The sequence below is a fragment of the Nanorana parkeri genome, unplaced genomic scaffold (assembly GCF_000935625.1).
Source record: "Nanorana parkeri isolate BGI_ZX_2015 unplaced genomic scaffold, ASM93562v1 scaffold153, whole genome shotgun sequence".
Lineage (NCBI taxonomy): Eukaryota > Metazoa > Chordata > Amphibia > Anura > Dicroglossidae > Nanorana > Nanorana parkeri.
The window spans coordinates 978,617-993,059 of NW_017306421.1; the positions used below are offsets into that span (position 1 = coordinate 978,617).

General features: G+C 41.0%; 1 protein-coding gene across 1 annotated transcript in view; it reads left to right on the forward strand.

The window, feature by feature from the left end:
• The window catches only part of ATG2A (autophagy related 2A), a 100,438-nt gene that overhangs the window by 26,613 nt on the left and 59,382 nt on the right, over window positions 1-14,443 (forward strand). Inside the window, exons 12-20 of the mRNA XM_018554315.1 lie at window positions 4,999-5,082; window positions 5,285-5,449; window positions 6,773-7,016; window positions 10,958-11,060; window positions 12,657-12,819; window positions 12,947-13,089; window positions 13,187-13,329; window positions 13,444-13,589; window positions 13,697-13,847. Of these exons, the coding sequence (XP_018409817.1) occupies window positions 4,999-5,082; window positions 5,285-5,449; window positions 6,773-7,016; window positions 10,958-11,060; window positions 12,657-12,819; window positions 12,947-13,089; window positions 13,187-13,329; window positions 13,444-13,589; window positions 13,697-13,847 (1,342 nt within the window). The remainder of the gene's footprint in view (window positions 1-4,998; window positions 5,083-5,284; window positions 5,450-6,772; window positions 7,017-10,957; window positions 11,061-12,656; window positions 12,820-12,946; window positions 13,090-13,186; window positions 13,330-13,443; window positions 13,590-13,696; window positions 13,848-14,443) is intronic.

Consider the following 14,443-nt stretch of genomic DNA (forward strand, 5'->3'; position numbering starts at 1 on the left):
CAGATCAGCCAACAGATCTAAAAACTGTACCCACCAGTTGGGCTACCTGTATGTTTAAAACAGTCCTATCTCTGCTAACTTATAATCAGATCTGAAAGATTTTGTGGCTTGGCACACAAGGTTAATATCAGTAATGTGTAGAGGAATGGAAATGGCAGTTCAACTTATATTGTACCTTAGCTTGCCCCCAGAATCCCCCTGCATGTGTTATACCCACTTGTCCCTGTTGCAGCAAGATATTGTCCACTAAGCCCCTGAGCTGCTTGTCAAAATCTTATGGGCCAGGCCTGTTCTGTACTTTTTTCGTTCAAAGCTATAGAGAGAGTTCATACGCTATACTGCTATATAAGTGTAACTACACTAACTACCTATCTGAACCTGACGACACAGAAAAATCATGCTTTCTCTGTCATTCATTGAGGGACACAGCTCTGAAGAATTCTGAGATGTAGGGTTATGCTGCTGCCTCCAGAAAATATGGACACTAGGCAAAAAAATGAACAGCCTGCCACTTAAAAGGACATAACCCCTCCCACTTCACACCTGACAGTTTTGCTTAGTGTCCTCAAGTGAATGGATGTCTCCTTTTTCTTCTGCGTTTATATATATCTTTGGTGATATTCTCCTGTCAAGAGCTGCTAGTTGATTCCTGTCAGATATGATTAAATCCTGGAAGTTTTACTAGCTAGCCAACAAAAGTGAGAGATTCATGCCAGGTAAGTTAAATCCTGGAAGTTTCTAGTTGTCAGGAAGCAGGACGTTTCTGGCCTCCGTAGTGATGATTCGTCCTGCAGTGGTCCTGTGCTCCCTTGGTCATCTGTTCATTTATTGGGGTCAGGCATACATTGAGGTCAGGTCAGTATTATTTGGGCATTCCTTTGCTAATGATGGGGCCAGGGCCGTGAGGTTGTGAGTAACTGCACATTTAATGTTGCACTAATGTTGGGCTGGGGTTTTTCCCACCTATCATTTCTATGCTGTGTGCTTAGTGTGTCATCACTCGTATATTCTGGCTCTGCATTCTGAGTATGAGAGGCTGGGACTTTGGGCCTGATGACGCACTTGTATTCTACCGAACATGTGTGCACAGGCGGGACTTTTTTTGTTGTTGTCCTCTGTTGAAGTCTTCGGCTGCGGACTGTTACATCTGTCATGGTGTGTCTGCTTCCTTAGCTCTCCTCCCGTGCTTCACTCAGAGGTCTGTTAGGGGACGGTTGCTTGAGAACGACGATTGTGCATCTTTCTCCTGCTGTCTGAGGTAGTTTTTTTGTGATGCTGTGCCCTGAGTATTGTGAGGAGATTTGTGCTATTTTTTTAAAGGTGTATTGCCTTATATGAAAAAAAATGATATTATGGCCGTTTCCAAACGACGAGGGCGACCATACTTTGGTTAGTGACGAATCTCCCTCTCTGATCACCTTTTGTGTTGTTTTGAAGGCGGAGATTGCCACAGGGACAGTTTGGACTAATTGTATTTCTGTCATGGCGAAATCTGACAATCCTTTGTCTGCCTTTGTTTTTTATACCACCTTCCTTATAGTACTTCTATTTCTTCTTTTCCCACAAAGGCTGAATTTTCTTCTATTATGGAATGTTTTTGGCTCCGTTTAAAAAAAATCTCGTTGCTACTGCACATAGTGGTAAAAAGCATTGCCAGTCTCCTTCTCCTGTGATTTCTGTGGTAGAGATGCTTGATATTTCTGCATCTGCTGCAGTGTTTCAGAAGATTCCTTGTCTGATGCTGATTCTCTTCCTTCCCTTGGGGAAGACGGAGATCTTCCAACTGATTTTCCGTCATCTATGATTTCAGCATCAGACGTAAAGGCTGTACGTTCCACTTAAATTTAAAGGATTCATTTGTTTCTTCTCCTTTTTATTGTGTCTAGTCCTTGTTCTCACAAAACTTAACATGTTTCAAAGGTTTTTCTTCTTCATTCTGTTTTTGATTGTTTTAATTGCAAGGATTGGGAATTTCCAGATAGGCAATCCTTGGTGCCTAAACAGTTCAAATCTCTCTATTTTTTTTCTGGAAGATTTTGTCAAAAAATGGTATATCCCTCCCAAGGTTGATCCTCCGGTTTTTCGTTTTATTAAGGCTTTGACTGTTCCGATTGATGGTGCTCCTTCTTTTAAGGATCCTACTGGCAACAAGTTAGAATATTTTTCTCGTTCAATTTATTCATTAACTGGATTGGACTTTCTCCTCTGGTGCTAGTTTTGAAAAGTTCTTCAGGCAACTATTTAAGTATATTTTGACAGTTCAATTTTTTTGTTGTGCTGGTTCTTTCTAGTTGTTGTGGTGTCTGCCCCCTCTGTTTGGACTGCTTTTGAAAATACCTATGTCTCAGAATTTTTAGAGCTGTGTCCCTCAATGGACAATAGAGAAAATAGGAATTTTGGTTTTACTGTAAAGTCCATTGAGGGACACAGCTCCCTCCACTCATATCCACCTGTACTGCATGCTACAACTGGTAGGATTGAGGGACACAGCCCCCTCCCCTCATACCCACCTATACTGCATTGCGAAAAACTGGCAGGATTGAGGGACACAGGTCCCTCCCCTCATATCCACCTATACTGCATGCTACAACTGGCAGGATTGAGGGACACAGCTCCCTCCCCTCATATCCACCTATACTGCATGCTACAACTGGTAGGATTGAGGGACACAGCCCCCTCCCTTCATACCCACCTATACTGCATGCGAAAAACTGTCAGGATTGAGGGACACAGGTCCCTCCCCTCATATCCACCTATACTGCATGCTACAACTGGTAGGATTGAGGGACACAGCCCCCTCCCCTCATACCCACCTATACTGCATTGCAAAAAACTGGCAGGATTGAGGGACACAGGTCCCTCCACTCATATCCACCTATACTGCATGCTACAACTGGCAGGATTGAGGGACACAGCTCCCTCCCCTCATATCCACCTATACTGCATTGCGAAAAACTGGCAGGATTGAGGGACACAGCTCCCTCCACTCATATCCACCTGTACTGCTTGCTACAACTGGCAGGATTGAGGGACACAGCTCCCTCCCCTCATATCCACCTATACTGCATGCTACAACTGGTAGGATTGAGGGACACAGCCCCCTCCCCTCATACCCACCTATACTGCATTGCGAAAAACTGGCAGGATTGAGGGACACAGGTCCCTCCCCTCATATCCACCTATACTGCATGCTACAACTGGCAGGATTGAGGGACACAGCTCCCTCCCCTCATATCCACCTATACTGCATGCTACAACTGGTAGGATTGAGGGACACAGCCCCCTCCCTTCATACCCACCTATACTGCATTCCGAAAAACTGGCAGGATTGAGGGACACAGGTCCCTCCCCTCATATCCACCTATACTGCATGCTACAACTGGCAGGATTGAGGGACACAGCTCCCTCCCCTCATATCCACCTATACTGCATGCTACAACTGGTAGGATTGAGGGACACAGCCCCCTCCCTTCATACCCACCTATACTGCATGCGAAAAACTGGCAGGATTGAGGGACACAGGTCCCTCCCCTCATATCCACCTATACTGCATGCTACAACTGGTAGGATTGAGGGACACAGCCCCCTCCCCTCATACCCACCTATACTGCATTGCAAAAAACTGGCAGGATTGAGGGACACAGGTCCCTCCACTCATATCCACCTATACTGCATGCTACAACTGGCAGGATTGAGGGACACAGCTCCCTCCCCTCATATCTACCTATACTGCATGCGAAAAACTGGCAGGATTGAGGGACACAGCTCCCTCCCCTCATATCTACCTATACTGCATGCGAAAAACTGGCAGGATTGAGGGACACAGCTCCCTCCCCTCATATCTACCTATACTGCATGCGAAAAACTGGCAGGATTGAGGGACACAGCTCCCTCCCCTCATATCTACCTATACTGCATGCGAAAAACTGGCAGGATTGAGGGACACAGCTCCCTCCCCTCATATCTACCTATACTGCATGCGAAAAACTGGCAGGATTGAGGGACACAGCTCCCTCCCCTCATATCTACCTATACTGCATGCGAAAAACTGGCAGGATTGAGGGACACAGCTCCCTCCCCTCATATCTACCTATACTGCATGCGAAAAACTGGCAGGATTGAGGGACACAGCTCCCTCCCCTCATATCTACCTATACTGCATGCGAAAAACTGGCAGGATTGAGGGACACAGCTCCCTCCCCTCATATCTACCTATACTGCATGCGAAAAACTGGCAGGATTGAGGGACACAGCCCCCTCCCTTCATACCCACCTATACTGCATGCGAAAAACTGGCAGGATTGAGTGACACAGGTCCCTCCCCTCATATCCTCCTATACTGCATGCTACAACTGGCAGGATTGAGGGACACAGCTCCCTCCCCTCATATCCACCTATACTGCATGCTACAACTGGTAGGATTGAGGGACACAGCTCCCTCCCCTCATATCTACCTATACTGCATGCTACAACTGGCAGGATTGAGGGACACAGCTCCCTCCCCTCATATCCACCTATACTGCATGCTAAAACTGGCAGGATTGAGGGATACAGCTCCCTCCCCTCATATCCACCTATACGGCATGCTACAACTGGCAGGATTGAGGGACACAGCTCCCTTCCCTCATATCCACCTATACTGCATGCTAAAACTGGCAGGATTGAGGGACACAGCTTCCTTCCCTCATATCCACCTATACTGCATGCTACAACTGGCAGGATTGAGGGACACAGCTTCCTTCCCTCATATCCAACTATACTGCATGCTACAACTGGCAGGATTGAGGGACACAGCTTCCTTCCCTCATATCCACCTATACTGCTTCCTACAACTGGCAGGTGTAAGAAGTTATGTCTTTTTAAAGTGATAGGATTTTAATATATTTTCTATATTTTATCATCTGGCATCTATCTGTCTGTACTGGATTTAATTAGTTTTACAATGCTGTTAATGAACCAGATTAGATATCTGAGTGTATCGCATTCTTTTTTTTACAGCTTATGAGGTTCCATAGTCCAGCTTCCTCCTCTCGGCCTTGTGCCCAGTTGCACTACAAGCGGATTTACAGGACACCATCTAGAGTGAGTATCATGTCACTTGCCCTTTATTGTCTCAAAAACAAAACTTCTATTTCTCTATTTATATTTGAATGCATTCACTTTTCTTGCATTTTTGTGACCTTCTGCCTTTTATTTCTTCATTGAATTCCTCATTTTATGATCTACCAGCTTTTTTCTCTCACTTCTTGCTTGTCTAATATTTATTCCTTATTGCCCCTCTCAGAGCATTCGTAAGAAACAACCAATTAAAGTTAATGCGGAAATCAGAGTGGAACTGGAAGACTTTCAGTCTGATCTGGACCTAGGTCTCATAGACCGTTTGGGATCCCTCTTTCAGCAAGGAGCCACAAAAAATACAAGCTCTCCTGGCCAATTCGACATGCACTTGGTAACAGTCATTCTTTCATACCCATTTTAGGGGAAGAGTTACCCATTTTTGGCACGGTTTTCTTTACCTTCTGTCTGCCTCTAAAGCTGAGCTCCAGACAGTTTATATAATTATGCTAATTGTGTTTGGGGAAAAAAAATCTAAGATTATATTAATGAAAACACTGCTGCGTTCATTTGTGTCATTTAGATCTGCTTGGAATTCAGCTTTAATCTATAATCATCATCTCAAAAATGGTAAGGCTATGCCAGGGATGTCCAAACTGCGGCCTTCCAGCTGTGGTGGAACTACGAATCCCATGAGGCTTTGCAAGATTCTCACAGCCACAGACCTGACTCCCGGAGAGAGATGCTTCATTGGATTTGTAGTTTCACCACAGCTGGAGGGCCGGAGTTTGGACATCCCTGGGCTATGCAATACATAAATTGGTTATGGCACATTTATTCTAAAATTACATCTGCAGCTTGCTGACAATTAGCTCCAGCCTTCTGCATTAGCTTTTCTACTAGTATTGAAGTTTCATACATAATTCAATAGATGTATTGAATATTTGTAACGTCCAATGGCTGCAGCTTTATCAGGTCTTGATGATAAACTGGTGTTGCTTGTGGTACAAGGGGTTGTAAAAGATGACTTTAAGGAACAAAAACTTGATCTTGTTTTTTGGCATCAAAGCAGAGGTGAATAGAGCTCTGAAGCTCAAATGGGCTTTTTTTATAAATGTATGAGCATGTAAATTTGAACTTTGAGATTGTTACATACTGTATATCCAATGACAAATGTGAAAGTTTAGTTTAAACCCAAAATAGCAGTAGAAATGGTTCCCCTGGAATGCTGGATTAGGTTTTAGATACTTGAATATTTTTTGTTTATTTTGGGAAAGTTAAATAATTGATGACAATTAATGGTAAAGTTTATATTTTGTTTGTAGGGTTTTGCAGTTGCTTTGTACTTTTTGTGAGTATGTAATGATACTCAACCCCAAACACAGACAATGGTTGATATCTCACCTTTATACTCGCCCTTTCTCTCAAAATACCATCTTCAATGTAGACTTAAATGGGAGAAGATTTGGGCACTATATCTGATGAACAATAAGATTCAAAATGAGCTCTAATACTGTGTTTATTCCCAATATGTAGATGTAATCATTTTTGCTGCGTTGAATGTATAGAACACTAAGCTTCTCTATGCTATAGGTCTTGGGTAGGACCATAGATGCAAAAAATGTGTTAGAAACCAGGAAGGCATGCTGCACTTTTTTTGGAAGTACTTAGCCTGCCGGCTTCTTTATTAGTCCCTTTCTTATGCCTGTTTTCTCAGACTGATGTTGCCTCAACTCCTGATCAGGACACAGAGATCCATGTGATTGCCTCCAAAGCACACATTCATCTCCAGTTCCCAGTACCAGACTTAGGGCCTGTCTCTGAGCGACGTCCTTGGACAGAAAAAGCAGTGAGGAAAGAACGTCTTGAGATGGAAGTGACTGACATGGAGATTAAAACACAGAGTAGAAATGGTACAGAAGAGCCTAGCAAAATAGAGATTACATTCAGTGATTTACATGGTAAGTAGTAAAACATATTATAAAAGGCTACCTGAACCCATAATGAAAATTCATTGTTATAAAATGGTGTCATTTAACCCATGGCACCATGTCAGTTTAGTAGAAATGGTGGGATTGAGCCCATGCTCTTAGATAGACCAGGTGGCCACCCAGCTTTAAGTTAGATAGACAGCAATTACAATTTATTGTGTTCTCCTGCTTTTCTTTTTCTAAATGACTGGGCTGGTATTTGGGTCATGTCATCTGAGGAACCAGCCAGAGGCCCAGGAGGTCAGCAGGGGAAACTTTGCCATTGCTTCCTTACCTTATGTCTTCCTCCAATGCTGTTTGCTTCAAAGTAAATATGATATCTAAACTCTGTTTTACTGCAAGAAAAGAGAAATAGTGGCCCTTTTCTAAATTGGCCTTAAAGCTGAGTTTTACAAAAAGGGCCGGAAAGTGATGTTGTGGAATCATCCATTAATAAACCTTGTCTCTAGAGTTTTAGGGCTCAATAGGTCAGCAGATTGTGCCTATCACAGAAATGTTAGAATTGAGTAAAATTGCTTGTTAATATGTTGTAGGTGTAGGGCATGCCAACAATAGAGTGCTTGTTTTTGTTATAAATATATTATTATTTTCACAATCCACCATATTTCATACATTTACACTACTCAAAGACAATTAACATTAAGACAAATACATAACATAACATGACATTAAATTAATCCCTTCTAACATCCGTGCTTTTCCTACAAAGTCATAACCCCGATCCTAATCTACATAGTACCATTCCTCCCATTTTCCCTCTGGTGTCAGTGTCAGTATTTTTCAATTAGTTTACTATTAACTATTACATTAAACTTCTTTAGTGTTATTCTTATCTTTACGATTTAAATCCTTTGTGAGCCTTAGGTCCAATACAACACCCATTATATATTGTGTAAAAAAAAATGTGTCTTTATTTGAGGTACGATGAAATGTGCCTGGATATATCTATATTACTTATGTTACCTAAACTACCAGTGATGTGAGAGGTATGATTATAATATTAATCACTGTCTCCTTTCTTCCCTCCCCTATCGTGAATTGTTAAGTAAAATTCCATGTCTATTTTCTATGTGCTATACTTATAATACAATAGTGTTTATAATAATATCAAAAAACGATAAACCAATCAAACGTGTGTGTGAGCAAAGGCTTCCCCCCTGTATGTGCTTTAGTTTTGGGTTATGGCCCTGTGGATACAGCTTATTCCAAGTGTAAAAAAAAACCAAAAACATACATACTATAGCATCCTATTCCTCCCCTCTCTTTTTATCATTTTTAAGTGTCTGAAATGATCCCATAGTGTAATATAGAAAGGGACAGGCCCTATAATCGTTGGGGAGATGAGGACATCTCCCCAACGAGGTGCTTCTACGTACTCATCTGAGTTCTTATATGTGAGCCAACCCTGCCATATTTCGCAAAATAATAAGTGCTTGTTTTGGCTGCTGAAGGTCAGTTCTTCCATTGAACATATATAGTTTGTTTTTATAAACCATTCCTTTATTGAAGGGGGTTCTGTGCGCTTCCAGTAAGCTGGTATCAGGCATTTAGCTGAATTCAGCAGGTGGCATGTGATAGACTTTTTATATCCTGACAGTGACCCTTTATGAAATAGTATTACCCAGGGATCCATTCTTAAGGGTCTTCCCTGTATAGAGGAGATAATCCTACCCACTGCAGCCCAATATTTATTAATAACAGGACACTGCCACCATATGTGTGCCATTGTTGCTCGCCCACCGCAGCTTCTCCAGCACAATGGTGAGTTGGTGGGATCTATTGAATGCAATCTTACTGGCGTAAGGTACCACTTCGCCAGTAGTTTATAATTCATCTCCTCTATATAGGATGAGGTTGATGTTTTACCACCCCATTGTAGAACCCTCTGTTTTCCTGGTTCTGATAAGGGAATTCCCAAATCTTCTTCCCATGGTTGCATAAACCCTGGAGTCAATGTAAGGTCGGTTGCAGACAGTAATTTGACCAACAGGGATATGCTTCTCTTTGGGCATGTTGATCTTAATAAAATCCCTTCCATTGGGTTTAATTCGTCCGTTGATCTAATTGGTTTCGGTAATGATTGCAGGAAATGGTTTAGTTGAAGGTAACGCCACCTATCCATCATGGTTGGTGGTGATGTACGACACAATGTCGGTAGAGGTTTTATTGCCTCTTGGTCCATTACATGATGCAATCGTAGCGTGCCTTCCTCTGTCCATTTACTGAATGTTTTGTCTGATTTCCCTGGTTGGAAATAATCATGTCCTAGTAATGGCATTAGGGGTGAGTTATATCTCCATCCTGCTTTCTTATGCAATGAGTCCCACACTGTTAGGGTATTCCCCACTAGGTGGTGCCACTCCTTTGATGTGCCTCTAAACTGCTTTGGTATCCAACAAATTGTGCTTAGGTTTGTCTTACATATTTTGAACTCAACGTCTACCCAAAGTTTGGTTGTTCTGTCAAAATGCCAATTCAGTAGTCTGGACAGTACCACTGCCTGGTAATAGCGTTTAAAGTCTGGTAGAGCCAGCCCACCTTGTGGTTTTGGTCTAGCTAAGGTGTCATATGAGATTCTCGTGTTTTTCCTTCCCCAGACATATCTAGATACCATTGTTTTTAAGGTTCTAAAAAAACTAATATGAAGAGCAATAGGGACCATCTGATATAGAAATATACATTTCGGTAGAATATTTAGAATATTCATTTTTATTACGTTTACTCTACCGATCCATGAGTGACGTAGAGCAGTCCCTTTTTGCAAATCCTTTCTGATCTCATTTAAAAGGGGAATGTAGTTATATTTAAAAAGATCCTGATAATGAGGGGTTAAATTAATCCCTAAGTATTTCAGTCTCTCAGACTGCCACCTAAATGGGAAGCTTGAGCGTAGGGACATCATCTCTTTAGATGATAAATTAATATTTCCGATTTATCGAAGTTTATCTTAAAATTAGATAACTCCCTGTACTCCTGAAATGCCGCTTTTAAGTTTGGGATTGATATTCTGGGCTGTTGAATATAGAACAATATATCATCTGCATCAGCTGAATACTTATGTTTATTATTTCCTATATCAACTCCATGGATGTCTACATTTTCTCTAATACTTGCTAGGAGGGGTTCCAGTGAGATTGCAAATAAAAGGGGAGAGAGTGGGCAGCCTTGGCGTGTACCGTTGCTCAGTGAGAATCCCTCACTTAGGATGCCATTAACTCGTCGGGTCTTTATCTGGTTTGGGGATTACTATTATATGTGCCAAGGTAGTTTCTGATCTAAGTTTCCCATCGTCCGTTAGTGAGTTCACATAATTGGCCAGCCGGGGAGTAATATGTCTTTAAAGGTTTCGTAATAAGCCACCGTTAGTCCATCAGGGCCAGGTGCTTTCTCTTTGGTCATTTCAGACATGCTGCTCTCCAATTCCCCAATTTCTATCTCCTTTTCCAGTATCCCTAGGGCTTCAGCTGGGAGTGATGGTAAATTACCCCTATTCAGATGCTTTCTTATCGCCTCTTGTCTAAGATCTATTGTTTTTTGCGACTTTTTCTCTGAAACATTATATAACGTGAAATAAAAATCTTTAAATTCCTTAGCGATATCTCTAGGGGTATATACAGTGGAATCTGTTGTTTTAATTTTAGGAATATAGGACTGTGTCTTTCTGTAGTTTAATGATCTAGATAATACTTTTCCTGGTTTATTACCCCATCTATATTGTATACCCGCCAACCAATGGAATTTCTGTAAGGTTTTAATACATTTTTTAATTCTTCCCTCTTAATAGAGTGCTTGTTTACTTGTTTTTTAACCATAAAAGTTCTGCAAGTTTTTTCCTCTGCTGCATATGATGTGAGAGGTATAACATGATGATCTCAAATAGCAAACAAGCTGTTCCATTTTATTTTATTCAGGTGTGTTTACTGATGGAGATAAGCTGCGTGTTCCTTGCATGAAGATCAGTAAAGGATTAGACCCCATGGCCAAAACCGCTGGAAAGAAATTTGTCTTCCCCAGGTTACTTGAGATTGTTTTTTTCTATGTTTATTTTAGCACAAACATAAAAATATTATAAACATATTCAAAAGAAAATTATAAGTGAAAAGCAAGAGAGATTTGTTAATTTTTGCTGAGATCAGCACACTAATAACCCTACTCTGACTTTTCTTTCCAATAAGGTAAAGTTAATCCCTTGCGCACAGGAATGGAACACTTTGTTTTCTCTTATTGTTCTTTGGGGAACACAGCACACTTGAAAATGGTGTGGAAGTAGAAGGTTTGACCTTCCCCTGTAAATATGTCTGGAAGTGCATAGAGGAAAATGTCCCAAGCATGCAAGATACTTCAAGCTGCTTTGTATATTTTCCTGATATTAAGCAAATGGACAGATTTTAAGCATATAAAACACCGATGAACTATGTAAACAATCTGGGTAATGTTAATAATTTAGAAAATGTTATTATGGATAATAGTTGGTTGGGCAGGTGGCAACATATAGAAAAATATGTAGAATGATACTCTACAGAATTTAATTTCCTTCAATTAATTTTTGTTAGATCAATTTATAGGGGCCTATGTGGTTTGCAGGATCTGCTCTTTGCAAACCACAGGTCAAATCACTGACATTGGTGGAGTCTCCATCTTCTTACTAGCATCCTTACGTGCAACAACACTTTCACTTCTCTTTGTCCTTTTCCATATGTTATTTTACATGGAAGTGATGGATGGGTCTAAAGCTGTCAATAAAGGGTGCTGCAGCTATTGCTCTGTATTTTCTGTTAGATGCCTACTTGTCCCTTTCCAGGCAGTACTTAAAACCCTGTTGGTTTTTGACCCAACTAATATTTACATCTACTTTTACAAGTGCATCTCGTATCGTATGGACTGTTGCAGATGATAGTGTGCCCCTGGAATTTTACCTGGGTGGCAGTGGAAGAACAAAATATGATGATATTCTCTAAATTCTTTTCCTAATCTTAATTCTTAGTCTACTATAGCTGGAACTTGACTGCTACCTCTCAGCACCATCAAAGGAGAGCTATCTACTCTTTCTCTTTTTTTCTTTTTGGAGCTTTTTGACTTATACTTTCATCCTACCCCCTACATATTTTCAATCACCCCTTTCAAATTGTAGGGTGGATTTTCACTTCTCCATGGCCAAAAGGTTTTATTTGTCACGTCTCTCAGGAGTGTGACTGGCCAATTTCAGTTTGTAGCTTGGGCCTAATATGTAGTCAGTTAGTGTATTCCAGACTTTTTGGAACTAGATTTTGACAATCACAGTGCCTGGTCTTTGTTCTCAACATTTCTAAGTTCTATAACTGTGACATTTCCTCTGATGCTAATTTTTTTTACAATTTTAGCCGTTCAGAGTCTTGTGCCGCATCTTGATTTTTCTTTTAACCACCAATTTCTGTGACTGCTCTGGCATGTTCCTGCATGTCTTTTGTGCCTCCTAGTGTACAATAGGAGAAGAGGGTAACTTTATAATTGTTTTCTCATTCCATCATTTATTGGGGGGGGACATTTTACATGTATTTTTTTCTCTTATCATGCCTTGCTTTGTTTTCTCATTTTGTCACAATAGCTCACAAACGTCTGTTTACCTTCTAGCATCTCTGTAACTATCCGTCCTGAAACCAAAAGCTTTCCATGGGACGTAGGCCAAGACAAAGTTGATGACCTTGATCTTCCATCTGTGGAAAGTCCTTGTGAATTGAAACAGCCTGAGCCCTCACCTTTCTCCTCTAAGCGGACAATGTTTGAAACAGAAGAGGTAAGTCTAAAACAAGAAATGTGTTTTTGCACAACATTTATTTGTGAGCTTTTTATCTCGTTCTACTTCTTCCACTCTCTTTATTTCTCATCCTGTCTTCTTTTGCTTATCTTTATTTTAACCACAGATGGTAATCCCTGCTGACCCAGAGGAGATGGCAGACTTCCAGCAAACAACACTGGCATCCTCCCAATATACAGTTGAGGTGACTCTTCCCCGTGCTCACATATTCCTTCCCAGCAAAGATGTGTATGAAAATCTATACAACAGGTACGCACTCATTACTCTAGCCTTTAGTTTGCTGGCTCTTTTCTGATTATGGTTCTTTCTTTATCATAAATAATCCTGTTTATGTTTTTCTGCCCAGACTGTGTAATGATCTTCTGATGTGGGAACCTTTGACCATGTTTGACATCCCCATGACTGATTCCCTGTTCCCGAATGAGACACTTTCCAGATCTGGGTATCAGCCAGACACATTTCGCATGTGCAAATCTGCTTTTAGACTGGGTGAGTCTGTGGTCTCCTTACATATTATTATATAGCCATGTAAAGTAAAAAAAAGTGCTAACATTCTGATCATCTTGCTTCCCAATTCTTACCCATTTCTCTCCTTCCTAACAGACTCCGATTCAGAGGATGAAGACTCCCATTTCTACTCAGTGGATGAAATAGCCAAGGCTAGGAAAGCCAGTCATGAGGGTCTCAGCTTCTTTTCTGTTTCTGTCAACATTTTGCAAGGACGGGTCACGGCTTGGACTGAAGCCAAGGTTTAGTTTAATTTCTTGGTCTTGTAGCTACATTTATTTTCCATCAGGACCTCTTGTAATGTGTATTTGTGTTTTTTTTTTCCCTTCTATTGCCTACCATGAGACAGAATGAAGGAACTAAGAAGCTGGATGGTCAACATAGTGAGGTAGTTCTGGATGTAGAAAATGGGCGTATCTTCAGTGTCTCCAAACACAAAGGAAAAATGGATCTCAGCTATCTATGTATTGAGTCTGACACCGTATCCCTTTTTCATAAAGGTATTAATACTGATAAATAGGTGTGATTATGTATTGTGAACAAACAGGAGACTCAATATTAACGCTTACATTAACCTACACATTGCTGTATTGTGGCAACAGGATTTCAGTTAATGTAGGTTTAAGTCTTTAACCCTCAGCTTTTACTGCTGCCTACAGAATGATTTGACACAGGCAAACATTCAGGATAACTCCACCTACTACCGACATGCCTCCATTTTTTTTCCCTAGCTATCTTTGGAGGATAGGCAGCTCTGCTGTTTTAAAAACTGGTTTTTTTTTTAGCTATTTTATTTTCTCTTTAATTTTTTTCCCCCCCAATCTATATAGCATGGGAGGGTTTCTCTTCTGATGGGCAGCTATCCAGCAAGGATGTCCTTTGTCTGGCTTTTGAACCCTACTGCATCTGTAACCTACTAGACTTGATGTTATTGGGCTTGTCTTGAAGTGACCTTTTAGGTACTGGGTTCTGTGTGTTTTCCAATTGCTGTTCTGGTAAAACAACTTGGGGACTGCTTGCAACATGCCATCTTATGTTGTCAACATCTGCAGTCATGTTGTCCTTCTTCTTCTTCTTTTTTTTTTTTTTTTGCGTC